At 41.6% G+C, this 14,678-nt stretch overlaps 1 protein-coding gene across 1 annotated transcript in view; it reads right to left on the bottom strand.

The window, feature by feature from the left end:
- spon1b (spondin 1b) overlaps positions 1-3,342 on the bottom strand; it is a 102,474-nt gene extending 99,132 nt beyond the window's left edge. Inside the window, exon 1 of the mRNA XM_058645803.1 lies at positions 2,711-3,342. Coding sequence (XP_058501786.1) covers positions 2,711-2,936 — 226 coding nt within the window. The 5' untranslated portion in view covers positions 2,937-3,342. The remainder of the gene's footprint in view (positions 1-2,710) is intronic.
- Positions 3,343-14,678: the final 11,336 nt, after the last annotated feature.

The following is a 14,678-nucleotide window of genomic DNA, read 5'->3' as shown; positions in this document are numbered from 1 at the left end:
TACTCCCTCCTCTTTATGTTCTTTTTGGAAAAAGTTGAGGCGCTGGTTTCACGTTCTCGGCCACGGGGACGCGGTTCGTTCGCGCGAAAGAGAGACAGATTGATTTGTGTCGTAATGAGGTTGAGTTATTCTGCGTCGTATCTTTTTCTTCATGGGCACAGATGCTTATTATGACACAAACACCGGCTCTGAGGGGAAAAAAGTGGCGTTACCATCATTTTTTGTTCTACAGTGATAAAGCAGGAAGTCCCTATGGATGTAAAAGCTGTCTGCCACTTAGAGCGAGCAGGGGTTCTCAAAGTGGGATCCAGGGACACCTGGGTGTCCACGACCTACAGCTTGGAGGTCCGCAATGTAATTAGCAATAGATCATAAAACGATGCCTGTAGGCAGGAGTGCAGGTGAGGGAAAGCTCACTGAAATTGGAAAAAAGGGTGGCTATTTTATTTCCATGGATGGAGTGAGGATTATTGCTCTACACTGTCATCGTTCAGAAGTCGTGAGACTGTTATAGGCTGTCACTCGGTTTTGAACCCAGCTTGGATTACAGTTCATTTTGTGAAGTTGAGGGCATTACAATCACATTTTTCTTTGGACTGGATTTGATGCTGCAGTTGTTTTTTTCCGATGTACACAGAACGACGTCAATATTCTTACAGCATCGTGGAGTAAAAAAATGACAGTAAATAATGTACTTTATTAGTGTTTTAAGATTGTTATGTAGATTCATATATTATAGATTCCGGGACCCTTGATGTCAAATGATAAAGATTGAAGCAATCTTTCAAGTCAATTGAACATTTAAATCGAGGTCAAATATACATTTAAAATAGAGGTGGGTCAAAATATAAATTTTTGATACACCAGGGCAAATATTGGTATATTAATGAACAAATTAAAGCGAAATCCTGCACTTTTTACTTTTCGCAACAATTGTCTTGCAATATATATCCATTGTCACAGCATTATTGTATCGTGATATTATTGGTATCGTGGACCATGTATTGCATATCGTATTGTCCCTTTGTCACACTGGGTCAAGGACAAGGAAATCCTTTAAATGAGGTGTGTCTTTGTCTTGTCAGGAATTATCAGCATTTGTTCCATGCCAATGTCTCACCAGGTTTTTGTACTTTTATTTGCTACTTTGTCAAGCCCTTGTTTTTTCTAGTAGTTTTTCCATTGAAAGAGTGTTTTTTGTTAGTTTTTCCCTCTTAGGAGTGTTTTTTTGAGTCGTACAATTGGGTCCTTGTCCCAGTGTGACAAAGGTACGACACGATATTCAATACATGATTCCACGATACCAATAATATCACGATACAACAATCCTGTGACAATGGATATATTGTCATATATTGTGATTCCACCCCTAATTTAAAGGACTTCACTCTTTCAGCTGTGATTGTTTTGTGTGTTTAAATGTATTTGGGGTTTTTTGTATCGTGTGTTTTGCGTCACGGGAAAAGATGAACAAAAAGTTTAATTGTAACGGAGGTTCCATCATCTAAATGATTCCCGTCACCACTAAAAAAATAAAAATTCCTGACTTTGAGTCTAAAAAAAACTTGCCCTAACAAAAAAAAGGAAAAAAAGGTCCTTGGCGGCTGATTAGCATTCAGCTTTGAACAAAACTGTGAGAATATGATGTCACTGCCAAACAGTTGCATGATCTGGAACTCGACTGCAGCATGAAGAATTTATTACAAGGTGACTTTTGATTGTCACCCTAATTTTTGAGGCATGTATTAAAATTGTAGGACACTCTGTCTCTCATCATTTTTAAGGGGATGTGAACGACTTCACTGTGGATTTAAGAAATAAATAAATACTGGGTTTATGTTACCAGTTTATTGCTGATTTACCTTATTAATCCATAAAATGCTATAAAAATAAAGGTTTAATTTAGTTGTTTGAACATTTCTCTCCTTTTTAGAGCAGAAGAAAAAGAGACAAAAACACTAAAATGTTTCTATTTTTAAAAACTGCTGAGAGTTAACATCTGTGTAGGGCAAAGTTATATTTTATCTCTTTTGTTTCTTTTATTCTGTCTTTGCCAAAATCTACCGAAACTCGATGGGGACTTCAGAATTTGGAAGAGTCAGCTTATTTGAGTCCAGAATCTCGACAGGACTTATTCTGGTACAAACACTGACAGCCTTTTTTTAGGACCAGTTGTCTCTTCATAGGGGACAAAAGTCTGGTCCCAATGAGGCAGAAACCCATTCCCAAAGGAACATGGTTAAAATTGGGATTAAGATTAAGTTTAGGGATAACACTGTGTGTTCTGAGAGAAATAGCCAAGGAGACCTTTCTCTGTGTGAGTGTACATGTCTTTAATAGGCTGTGAGGACACATTTTGAGCATGTCCTCACAACCTTTAAGGACTCAGACTTTGTTTTACTGTGAGAATTAAGGATTGTGTTAGGTTAAGGGTTAGTTGTGGGGGGTTAAGGTTATTGGGTAAGGGGCTATAAGGGAATACATTATGTCCACGCGTTTCCTCACTGACAATGCTGTGTGTCCACTTGCAGAAAAGCCAGAGGAAGTTATTATCAGACATTAAATCACACTGAGAGTTTAACACATTTTTTTTGCTGCGTGCGTTTGCGCCACAACCAAAACAAAACAAACTGTCCACTTGTCAAATCTGGCGCAAGTTTACGCACAGATTGCGCAAAAGAAAGGAGGCGCCCGTGAAGACAGACTCTACCTCTGTAGGTGTAGCCAGGTTGGTAGGTCTCCGGGTCTCCCTCCACCCTGAGCCTGAACTCATGGTGCCCTTCCCTGCGGGTTCCCTGGGTTTGCGGCCGGAGGATCCGCCCGCAGTACCCGTCCGACCTGCCCCCGGACGGCTCCTCCACGAAGGCGACGGCGTTGCACACAAAACTCGTGACGAAATAGTACTGCAAAAGCAGCAGATGCAAATACATTCCCATGTCGGAGGAGTGCACACAGAGAGTGTGGAGTGAGTGTGTGTGTGTGTGTGTGTGTGTGTGTGTGTGCACTGGCAGTCAAATCAAAGAATGTAGAAAAAGATCAGCCGCGTTCTCTCCCAACACGAACTCCAACCAAAGCAAAACTACTGCAGTCACAGTCAGCGTCTGAGGTGAAGACAAGGAGACGGAGGCGAGTCCATCCTGGAGTGGAGAGAGCGCGTCTGGGGCGCACAGCGGTGAAAAGGAGGAGCGCGGGGTTCAAGCTGCTCCTGCTGCTGCTGCTGCTGTTTCCGGATCACTTTATGGTGCTGGTCATAAAGAGTGAGGGCTGAACCCAACCAAACCTAACCAAATCACCGGGAGCTGGTGACGCGGCGAGGGGAAGATCCAGACTGGAGCTCCGCACTTTAAATGGCTCAGAGAGCCAGCCCTCCACACACACACACACACACACACACACGTGCACACACGCGCGCACGCGCGCACACACACACAGTCTGGTTTCCTTCACTTCAGAGGACAACCTAACCATATGAAATCATTTACATTATGTGGACTTACTTTAAGTCCCCATAAGGAAGACAAGTCCCCATAACGTGAGTGTGTAAACAGGTTTAGGTCCCCACAACATATACCTGGAACACACATACACACACACACACACAGGTTTGTACAGCGATTGTTCTTAAGACACCATCACAACTAAATGCCTAACCCCTTAAACCTAATCTTAACCCTTAAAAAGCCATTTTAAGGAGTGACAGAGAGCAAGGACCAGCCAATATGTCCTCACTCCCGATGGTTAGTTTTTTGGTCCTCACAAAGATACACCTACAAGAACACACACACACACAGGTTTCTTCCACCCATGTGGAACATGTATAAACAAAGTGTTATTACTAACCTTCACCATCACCAGTGCCCAACTCTAACTGCATAACCTAACCATAGCCCTATAAACTTAACCAGCTGCACGGAAAAGGACGCCTCATTGGGACCAGGTTTTTGGGTCCCCACACTGTCTCGGAGGAGGAAAAATACAAATGTTGTAACCTGCTGTTCAAATGTCTCTGCACTGCTGAGCTCATGAAGTGACATTAAACTTACTCATATAGAAGAGCCATGATGTCGTCAGAGATTAAAGCTGTAGTGTGTAACTTTTGAATATAAACAAATGTCCAATACATTCTTTTGTTTCTCACTCTGTGTGTTTACGTGCATGTTGAAAGTCCAATTTTAGTCAGACTAAGGCAAAATTTTCGGTTTTGTTAATGTCATGTAAACAAGTTAGTCCAACTAACATCTAGTCTTAGTCAGACTAAGACAGTAATTTGGTTTTGTAACCAAATTTTGAAATACACAGCCACTAAATATAATGTATACTCACTAATAAATGTGTATATATACTCGGCCTCTGCAAGTTGTTGTTCCAAGATAACTTTCACTTTCGATATCTTGACTGTGATTGGACGGTCTTCTGCAGAGCATCCTGAGGTTCTACCGTAATGAGAAAGTATATGGGCACAAAGAATTTTCTAGATATCACAAACAGTTTAGGAGTTGTAGGCGATGACAGGATGGTAACAGAAGGGGTAACCGATTAAACTGTGCATGTAAACGTACTGAATGTTTAAAAGCAGAAAACTGCGCTGTAAAAAGTAAACAGTTGAGAAACTTTAAAGGAATGTCTTCCATCAGTAATTCAAACTAAAGTTAATAAGTTACATACGCACAATTTCTTATAACTCACTAGATTAAGTTTGCAATTTAAGTCATTTTTGTCAATCTTTTCTGGTCTCGGATATTTAAAATCTTAATTTTGCAGTACCCATTTTAACAAGAGTAAATAAGGAACTCAATTGTTTTCTTTTCATTTTCATATTCTCTGTGTAATTTTCTGATCTTTGCACCAGGATTGCTTTGTTTCACTATGAACAAAGACCGTCACTGAACTTTCTGCTGTACACAAGTGTCATTTACAACTTTCAATGGTGCCCATTTTGCATTTTTGATTCTTTTTTTCACTGATTTAAGTCTTGTGTATCAATCATATGTCATATCTGAGAGGGAGTAGGAGGAAGTCTAGACTTGTTATCTTCCACCTCCGTCTCACAGGCTGAGAAACATTCAAACAAAAGACTCAGATTCCAGCATCAGAGAATGGAACATGAAACTTAAAGAATTTGAGCTGTTTATGTTTATCCTCCAACAACCAGCACATTTGAGATACTGTGTATTGCTATGTCGAGCCTTTAATATTCCGACCATGACATTGGTGTCAAATATCAATAGCAACGACGACGTCCTCACATTTCTTGATTTGATTTCTTGTCCTCATATTGACCGATGAATTATTGCAGCCCCATTCAGGTTCAGGGGGAACTCAAATTTGTTTTTATGTACCAACAAATAAGTTGTAAATATAAAGATATTCTTGGTTTGTCCCGATACCGCTTGTGAAATATGTATTTAATTCATAAAAAGGAAGGGAAAATATCAATACAGACGCCGACACTGTCTGTTATCTGGACGCCCGTCAGCCACAAACGATGATTAATTGATTCACTTCTTGACTTTGATCAATAATTTTCCATTTTTACAGAGTAAAAAACTGTGCTCAGCTGCAGCGTCGTTTTTATTTTATGAGATCATTTCCTCGTTGCTTGAAGGCACAGTTTTCTACATGGACATCTGGTGTGTGTGTGTGTGTGTGTGTGTGTGTTTGTGCAGCCTCCTCATCTTGCCTCACACACTTCATATCCCCCCCCCCCTTTTTAAACACTTTAACCAGACAGACCTTCAACTTCCACCGTAGGAGGTGGGCGTTGCGTGTGCGTCCAGCAGGTGTCGCCAGAGTATCTTTTCACCCTCAGGTTCTTTTTTCCTCCTCCACATCTACTTAGTAAAATTGTCACTCACCTCATCATCTCTTTACCTCTTTACTCTTCCATCTCCTCCACTTTTATTAGAGCGAAGAGGAGGAATTATGGAAATGCAGAGAGGTTTAAGGTCTCCTTTTTAAATGTGCCGCTGAGACTCGACTGAATCACTCAGTTGAAGTTTGATGACACTTTACTTTTTTTCTTCCTTCCCCTGTTTGTCCTTCATTTATCTTCCATCTCGTCTACTCTGTCTGAATTTCAGCATTTGATTAATTGTGGCTGGTTATTTAGAAACGTCAGCCGTGTAAGGATTAGTGACATCTAATGGTGACACAGAACATTACTCTTTCAAGAGTTCCTTTCCAATGTATGCCAGGGAACTAATGTGGCCTTTTTGGTTTTATGAAGTTTTTGGTGTTATGAATCTTGATTGGTAATCAAAAGAATAGCAAGAAATTGTGCAGGAAGCAATAACACAAGTCCCAGATTAGTTTCCTTCTATGTGAAGACAAAGGAGTTCCCTCTTTTTAAGAGTCATGTATTTTTACTGGACTAAGGTCGTTTTCCACACCTAATAGTCTTCGCTAGATATGATTTGGGGACTCGGTTCATTTGGGGATTTCAACATTCAGCCGGTCCGAGTTTGCTTTCACACCAACCAAACCTTTTGAATAGTGCATTTCAAGAATCACTGAAGGAGAAGACGAGACAAACAACATCTGTTGAATAATGCAGGACAACTTCTGTTTCCGCCACATAAGAGCAAAATCAAGGGCTCAGACATTTTTCCACAGCTATCATTCTACAAGTGCGCATGTTTTGGTTGTGTTTACCCACAATGCCTTTGCGGTGTACTCCAGCGCTTCCTGCATTTGGTTAATTGAAGCGAACCGAGACCTACGTTTTTAGGGCTGACCAGAGTTTGCTTCTTTGGTTGCGGATCAGATCTCTGACTTTCCGAGTAAACAAATTAGGGTTTGATTAGGAAGGAGCTAGTGTGAATGATTGCACCCTAAGAGTCCATGGCAGCAGCCCAGAGCCACCAAAGTGTTGCTGACTCAAGTCCCTGCCAGGGCAAGGGCTGGGGTATCCCTGAGCACAGTACCCAATGTACCCAATCCAATACAGTGTCCCACAATACACCACAAATTGCGATACTTAGTCCTAGTCTGCTGCCGCCCACTGGCTTTATTCAGCACTGCACCTTAAGTGGCGTATTTGTCACCATCACAACTTTCGCTTTCACATTGATTCAGTAATGTCTGAATCATGGTAGCAGTTGGAAAATGTACCTCACAATATACTACGATATTGATAAGCCCTGTTGAGACATGTTGGTACAAGAAGGCTGCCTCGGCAAAACAAGGCCCTTGTCTAAAGTTTATATATTAAAAGGCTTATTCTAAGGCTGGAAAAAACAGCTTATACAAACAAACTCAAGGGTCGTATATTCAATTTCTGCCAATAAACCCCAAACTAAATGTGATCCACTGACCTTTAAACTAACATGTGTAATGATTCTCAGCTGGTCTTCATGGCAGCTTTGGAAGCGTCCACATGTCAAACATGTGTTTGAGCTGAAGCGCTCAGAGCAGGGGAGGGTGAAAGTAAACAGCATCAGCCCTGGATGTCTCTGTGTGTGTGTGATGACTCCCACCTGGACTGACTCTGCACAGTAAACTGTCTGACAGATTGGCGTCTGACGTCTGGAGAGATTCTTTGACCGAGACATGGGAGTCAGACAAAACCCACTGACCTTTTGCAATGAAAACAACCAGTTTGCACACGTCCTCATACACTTTATGTGAAATGGTCACAACAGCTTTCTCTTCTAGAACTCTAACATGAACACCTTTAACTTTTGACACTGGGCTTGTCTAGCACTTGATGACAAAGGCAGATTAAGGAGCCGTCTGCCTGTTCTGTCCATCCATCATCAACCCCTTATCCTACATTTGGTTGCGGCGGGTATCAGATCTATCGGGGGCCAGCTCTGACTGCTGGATCACCGGGTCAGTGAGGAGATATAATATCTCCTACTAGTCCTTGGTCTGACCTGAGGTCTTCTCCCAGATGGATGTGCAAGGAACTCCTCCCTTGGGAGGCACCGTGGTGGCATCCTTACCAGTTGCTCTAACCACCTCAACTGGTTCCAAGCATGGTTGAGCATTTCACCCTATCTCTAACCCGGGATTCCACTGAATATGTCACGTCTCTGCAGTGATCCCGGGGAGACCATGGCGGCCACCCTTCTGAGGAAACCTAAGTGTTTGAGATTTAAATCATAAATGGGTATTTGATGGTCGAGGCACCTGTTTTAGGACGTTTGCATCACCTGATTTAAGTGGTACTGTAGGTGCTGGAAAAGAGTTTTTCTTGCTCTGCTTTTGCTGCACAGGCAAAAGCAAGAGACTTTGTTTTTGAAATGAAACAAAGAGTATAACATTTATAGTACACGAGTGGCCTATTTGAAACAAAGTTCTCACAAGAGGAGGATGGATGATGGTGGTGCTAATGTAGCTAAAGTAACAACAACAAACAACACTAACAGTTCGGGAACAGATGTCGGAGGATTTGTTGATGGAAGACTTCCTAGGGTGTTCTAAATGCTTGTTAAATATAAAAATCAGAACTTAACAGAAAAATGGATGAACTGCCTTTCTTCAAATGCAAAATTACCTCATACACCCCATAAGTTAAGGTTCTAATGCTCTTTAAGCTGATGCGTCTTAACTGTTGTGTCAGTTCTTTGTTTTATGTCTATATTTTAGCTCTATATATGTTTTGCTGAATGTGCACGTTCCATAGTAAAACGTGCAAGTTTAAAAAGTTTAAAAAACAAATTAGTAATTGACTCTTAATTTTACCAATTTACCAAACATAAGTTCTCCAAATGCCCATCAGTCATAAAACCCGGCTTAAAATATCAAAATATCCCTTTAAGATCCAAGTCAGTGGGTGTGAAATAGTTTCTTTGTGTAAAGTTATTGCTTTTTTTTCTTTTAAAAGAAGTCTCGCAGCCATTCTATTCACACACTGGCATTTGTCTTTCATCAACCTGCCCGCTTACATAAGACTTTCATGAAGGTATTAAGGCTATAATGCAGGACGTATGGGCCAAAAGGGCGCATTAAATATGAAAATTACCCTGATCTTAGAGAGTGAAAGTCATTTCCTCTAATGGAATATAAGGGCCCCTGAAAAAGCTCTTGGTATTGTACTCAAGTGTGTAATAGAATTCCTTATCATTTTAACAAACCCTTTCCTACTCGGCTCATTCAAGTCATTTGCTTCATTTAGTCACTTTTCCCTCTCATCTCATATAACTTAGATAGATTAAAAGTACTGAGCTGTATAGGTTAAGTGCTCATAGAGGAGCGAACGTATGTCTCCCATTTGCAGAAAATGGCGAGAAACCCCCAAAGTCTCACGGAAGCACAAGTGCCATTTATTTTTCTAGTTTTAGTCAAGTTAGTGTTTGGAGGAGAAACATTGAAGTTTCCCGGTCTGTTGGGATTTTTAAAGGTCAGTTTTTTTGAGTTGTTTGACAGGAACGTTGGACCTTGTTTCATGGTTTGCGTTCGTGCTAAATCACTACAGTGTAACAGCAGTATATACAGTAAATGGTAATAAATAATAAGCATGCATTTTAACATAGGATATAGAAAAATATAAAATATTATGTTAGCAAAGCTGCTGCAATAGCAGCAGTGCACATACTGCCAATAAATATGATTGTATAAGTGACACAATAAAAATGAGCGTATTTTGGAGCCTTAGAATAAGTCCATTTCACGTACTTTAGACAAAGGCCTTGCTTCTGGTGCTGACAAGTGATTTGCCGAGAAAAACAATAAATCAAATGTGACTGAATCTATGCAACAAATGTTGTGATGGTAGTCTTGGAGACGTATTGGTGTAATGCTGAATGAAGCCATTGGGTGGTGGCAGACCTTAACTGACACAATGCAGTGCATATCCCGTATATTTCCATTGCCCATGCCATTAAAGTTGAACACAGAAGTTCTTCTTTTTTTAGATTCTGTCAAAGATATGGTCATAAAGTTGTAGAAAATAGCGAAGTACTGCGACTTAAAAACATCACGTCGGATTCAAATCTCTTAAAGCTGCTGAAAAATAGTTGCGAGTTCAGTTTTGCGCATTGATGATTGCAAAAACAAACATTTTGGGTCAGATGATCTATGGCAGAACCATCAAGGCTCCGCCACGACTTTGAAGAACCCACAGATTTTTCCAGCCAGCACCAGAACTGAAAGCAATGGACAACCCTAAACCGCCTGAGGACAGACGTAGGACGCTTCAAAAACCTCCAGTTGATCTAATTGACCTGGACTGAGAAGAAGAAAGAGGAGGAGGAGAACATCTGAATCTGGGTCAATGTTGACACATGTTTTATTGTGTTGTCTGACTTTCCCTCTTTTTTAGATTTCTTTGCAGCATAAGAAGCTGGCAATCATTCCACTGCAGATAAAACCCACTCTGGAACTGCTCTGTGATTCGTCAAATATTCTGTGAAGCTACAAATATAGTTGTGATGCTGTAGAGGAAGTGAAGAAATGTCCCTCTTCTGGTTTAACAATAACACCAGACAGGATCCTGCTGATTGTACCTGTAAAAGTTACTTTTCTATAACTAGGAAGTTGCTTTTCCTCCTACTTTTTGTCAGATCGTTTGAGTTTGTTGTATTGTTTTGCAGTGCATCTGTTACCTGCATGTGTCTCCTCGCCCACATCTTGTATTCTGTTTGTTTGTGCTTGGTTTCCTCGCCCGTGTCCCAGAGTTCCCCGCCTGCTTGCTCCTTCCCATCCATCTGTTTTTCTTTCAATTAAACAACTTTCTCCTGCAAGTCCCCGTCGTCCCCCCCTGCCTGAAGTCACCGAGCTGCGACAGATTACGATTAGATGTTAGTAATCAGCTCGACCAATGAGCCGGTGACCGAGTCGGTTCTCGTGAAACATGACTGAACACAGATCGTAAAAAAAAAATCAGTTAATGCAAACCCTGCAGTGGATGTTCCATGGTCAACACACTCATTCTAAATGTCTGGGCTGTTTGCAGTAACTAAATATTGAAGTAAAACAAAAAAACACAGTGTTTTTGTCTTTACTGACCCAAAACAAAAGCAGAGGAAAAGCAAAGGAAAGAACATCTTTGCCCTCAAAACACAATTAAGCTGCGGTTTTATGGCCAGAGGAAAACATTCGTTAGCTTTGGTGTCTGACAGCAAGAAGGTTTGTGGTTCAAATCCCAGGTCGAACAGGTTGAACCTCTTAATGAGGTAAACACACCCTAACAATATAAGGTTTGAGCTGATACTTCTGGATCGGTATTTGTCTAATATGAGTTAAAACCACCAGATCCTGTCCTTGCTGACAGGATCTGGCAGGTATGCTTCTTATTAGTGTAACTCCTTCAACATTTGTGATATCGAGAAAGTTCAAAAACTATCTGTCCAGGGTGTGACCCCGCCTTTCACCCTATGTCAGCTGAGAATGACAGAGCACCCCCTGTAGAAGATGGATGGATGGATACCTAAAGCAGAAAAATAAAGCTTTTTTTGGGCCCATATACTTTGTCATCACAGTAGAACCTCAGGACCTCTGCGGGAACGACCATCACAGACGAGATTCACCAGCGCGTTTGTGACGTCAGCTTCTCAGTACTGTAATTCCTAAACAGTTGAATAACTACCAGATATGGAAAAGTGAAAGTTATCTTGGAAAAAGGAAGCAGAAGCAAATTTTCTGACAATTCTACAGCCATAAAATCAAAATAAATCCTAACCATTCAACCTGAGCTGTTCCTCAAACACCTCCAATCCTGTCCACACTGGTCACTCTCAACAAAAATTCCAGCATCCCCTGCTCAAGCTCCGCCTCCTTTCTTTAAGACAGTGACAAGATCAAAAATATTAAATCATTTACAATATAATAATCCTGTAAATCGCATTCCTCACTATGCACAGACTGAAAGTGTGAATAAAAAATCTGCCAAAGCTTTTTAGCGGAATCATCTTGTGGGGCTGTTTATTTCTTCTTTATGAGAAGCAGAAGAAAACCCAGGTTTGCCACCTGGGTCAGAACTTGTGTGCATGGGTTTTCTCCGGTTGTCTCCCTCAGTCTAAAAACAACAATTTGGACAATTTTCTCCCTCTTGTCCTTTTCTCTCCCCTCTTTCTGCCCCCCACTGTTCCTTTCACCCCAACCTGTCTTGGCATCTTTGAGATTTCTTTTTCTGTTAAAAGGGAGTTTTTTTTCTCTCCACTGATGCCTCTAGTGTTTGCTCATTGTGTGAACTGTTTCTCTGCTCTCGATGATGTTGTCTATGTACAGAGACTTGAGATAATGTATGTTGTGATTCTGCGCTATACAAATACAATTGAATTGAATATATGTTTGTGTCTGTTACCAAACTGATCCTTTCAGCTCAATAAACCCCCTGGAAATGGCTACCATAAAAATGGATAAAGGTTAAACAAACTCTTATAACAGATAGTGCTATGTCAGTCAGTCATCATCTACCGCTTTATCCTCTACCAGAGGGTCGCGGGGGGTGGTGTGCCAATCTCAGCTACATCGGGCGATAGGCGGGGTACACCCTGGACAGTTCGCCAGTCCATCGCAGGGCCACACACAGATAGAGACAAACAACCATTCACTCTCACACTCACTCCTATGGTCAATTTGGAGTGTCCAATTTACCTATCCCCACATTGCATGTTTTTGGACTGTGGGAGGAAGCCGGAGTACCCGGAGAGAACCCACGCACACACGGGGAGAACATGCAAACTCCATGCAGAAAGGCCCTTGTTCCAACCGGGGCTCGAACCCGGGTCTTCTCGCTGCAAGGCGAGAGTGCTAACCACTACACCACCGTGTGGCCCCAGATAGTGCTTTGATGTCATCAAATTTGTGCCTTGATGCCTGACTGATGACAACTGCAGTTTCCTGCCGGAAAGTTCTACAGTGTCCCTGTGATCCACTGGCGACCTGTCCTGGGTTGTGACCCCGCTGGGATGTCAGCTGGGATCGGCACCAACGATGTGGAGGATAAAGCCGTAGAAGACGTAGAAGAAGATGGATGGAGAGCAGACACAGTTGGAGAATTATGTCTTGAAAACAGCTTCGTAGTTTAAAAGTTGTTAAAAGACTGAATCAGACTGATGAGTTCCAGCAGATACTCAAGGTTGTGATGTCGGTATTGGACATGAAAAAGTGCCATCTTTTCATCTTATAACACTCACACACACACATTCAGAATACCACATTTAGATTTACAATCCCTGAAAAAAGGAAATCAAATGCCAGGTTGCATTTCTTTCTGCTCGGTGACAAGTTTACTATATAATGTATATTTCCCCCGCAAGAAAGCATGGGAAGACTTTTTTTTTGCTTCCAACAGCATATAATTGGTTTATGGGATTCCAGGTCTTGTTTGTCACACTTCACCTTCCTCACATTATTGTTGCAGGAGTGGCAGAACTCTCAGCTCAACCCTCGCTGACGCCGGGACATGATGAATGGAGGAGAGCAGCGGCCTCAAAGGCGCCCGAAACACAAACGTCACAAGTAAAAACGCTGTCAGAGGCGCAAGGAGAGAAATGTGGAAAAGATGCTGCGGCGGCACTTTAAACTGAAACTATCAAAGTCATCTGCAGCAAAATGAGATGCGAGACCTTCCACACTTTTTTCTTTTTGATTTGTTAGCGACACTGATTTGTCTCAAACGCTGCAGCCGCATCGTCCGTCCCACAGGGGACAGAGTCTGGAGAGCGAGCGGTGCTGGAAAAATACAAAACTGAAGAGCACTTTTTACTTTTATGGGTAAAGTTTTTCTGAACAAGCAGATTGTCCTGATGTTACAATCAGAGCCAAATGCAAGACTCAGCAAGATACGTTCATTTAAGTAGCACCGTTTATATACACAAGGCAACTCAAAGTGGCAGAAAATATCTTTTATATATTATCTTACAGCATACTAGACACCAAAATGAGGTAGTTAAAGGGAAAATAAAAACCCCTTTTCAAAAATGCAAAGATGAAGCCTGAGAGCTGACGTTTACTTGCACAGTTTAACCCTCTAAAGCAGAGCTTGAGGTGGTCGAGCTAGGGATGCTGGGATTTTCGTTGGGAGTGTCCAGGGTGGACAGGATTGGACGTGGCCGTGTTTGACAGACAACTCAGGTCGAAAGGGTTTGGAAATGAAGTAGGAGGGATGGTGATATTCAGGCCACCTGGATTTATGTTTGATTTTATGGCTGTAGAACTGTCAAAAAATAAATGACGAATGAGTGAGTGCTTCTTTCCGCTTCCTTTTTTCAAAAGATAACTTTCACTTTCAATATCTGGCAGTTATTGAAGCGTTTTGAGGAATTACGGAGAAGCTGACGTCACAGAAGTCCTGAGGTTCTACCGTAATGACAAGTAAATGGGCGCAACGCTCTATTTCTCTGCTTTCTGGGATCCATCCGTCCAGGCTTCTGTCCATTCTGCACCTTTTGCATGGAATATGTTGCAGAAAGACTGGAAACTACCTGAGTTCATTTCATTGATCGTTTTCAAATCCAAACTGAGAATTCTCAAGGCTGACTTCACAATATGCACTTGTTTTTCATAATGTGCTTGTAAATTTAATCTGGATTATTTTACATGTTTTCTGTTTTGTGTTGTTTGTGTTATAAATGTGTTAGTGTGGAGTGTTTCGTATTTGCTGCTTCTTGGCAGCTTGGCCAGGACACCCTTGAGAAAGAGGTTCTTAATCTCACTGGGCAAGATGGAGGCAGATGATCTGATGTGGCGAAACATGGTTATTTTCACCTAAATGATCTAATCTCTTGGAT

The sequence above is a fragment of the Solea solea genome, chromosome 12, assembly GCF_958295425.1.
Source record: "Solea solea chromosome 12, fSolSol10.1, whole genome shotgun sequence".
NCBI lineage: Eukaryota > Metazoa > Chordata > Actinopteri > Pleuronectiformes > Soleidae > Solea > Solea solea.
This window is presented reverse-complemented; position numbering and strand designations above follow the sequence as displayed.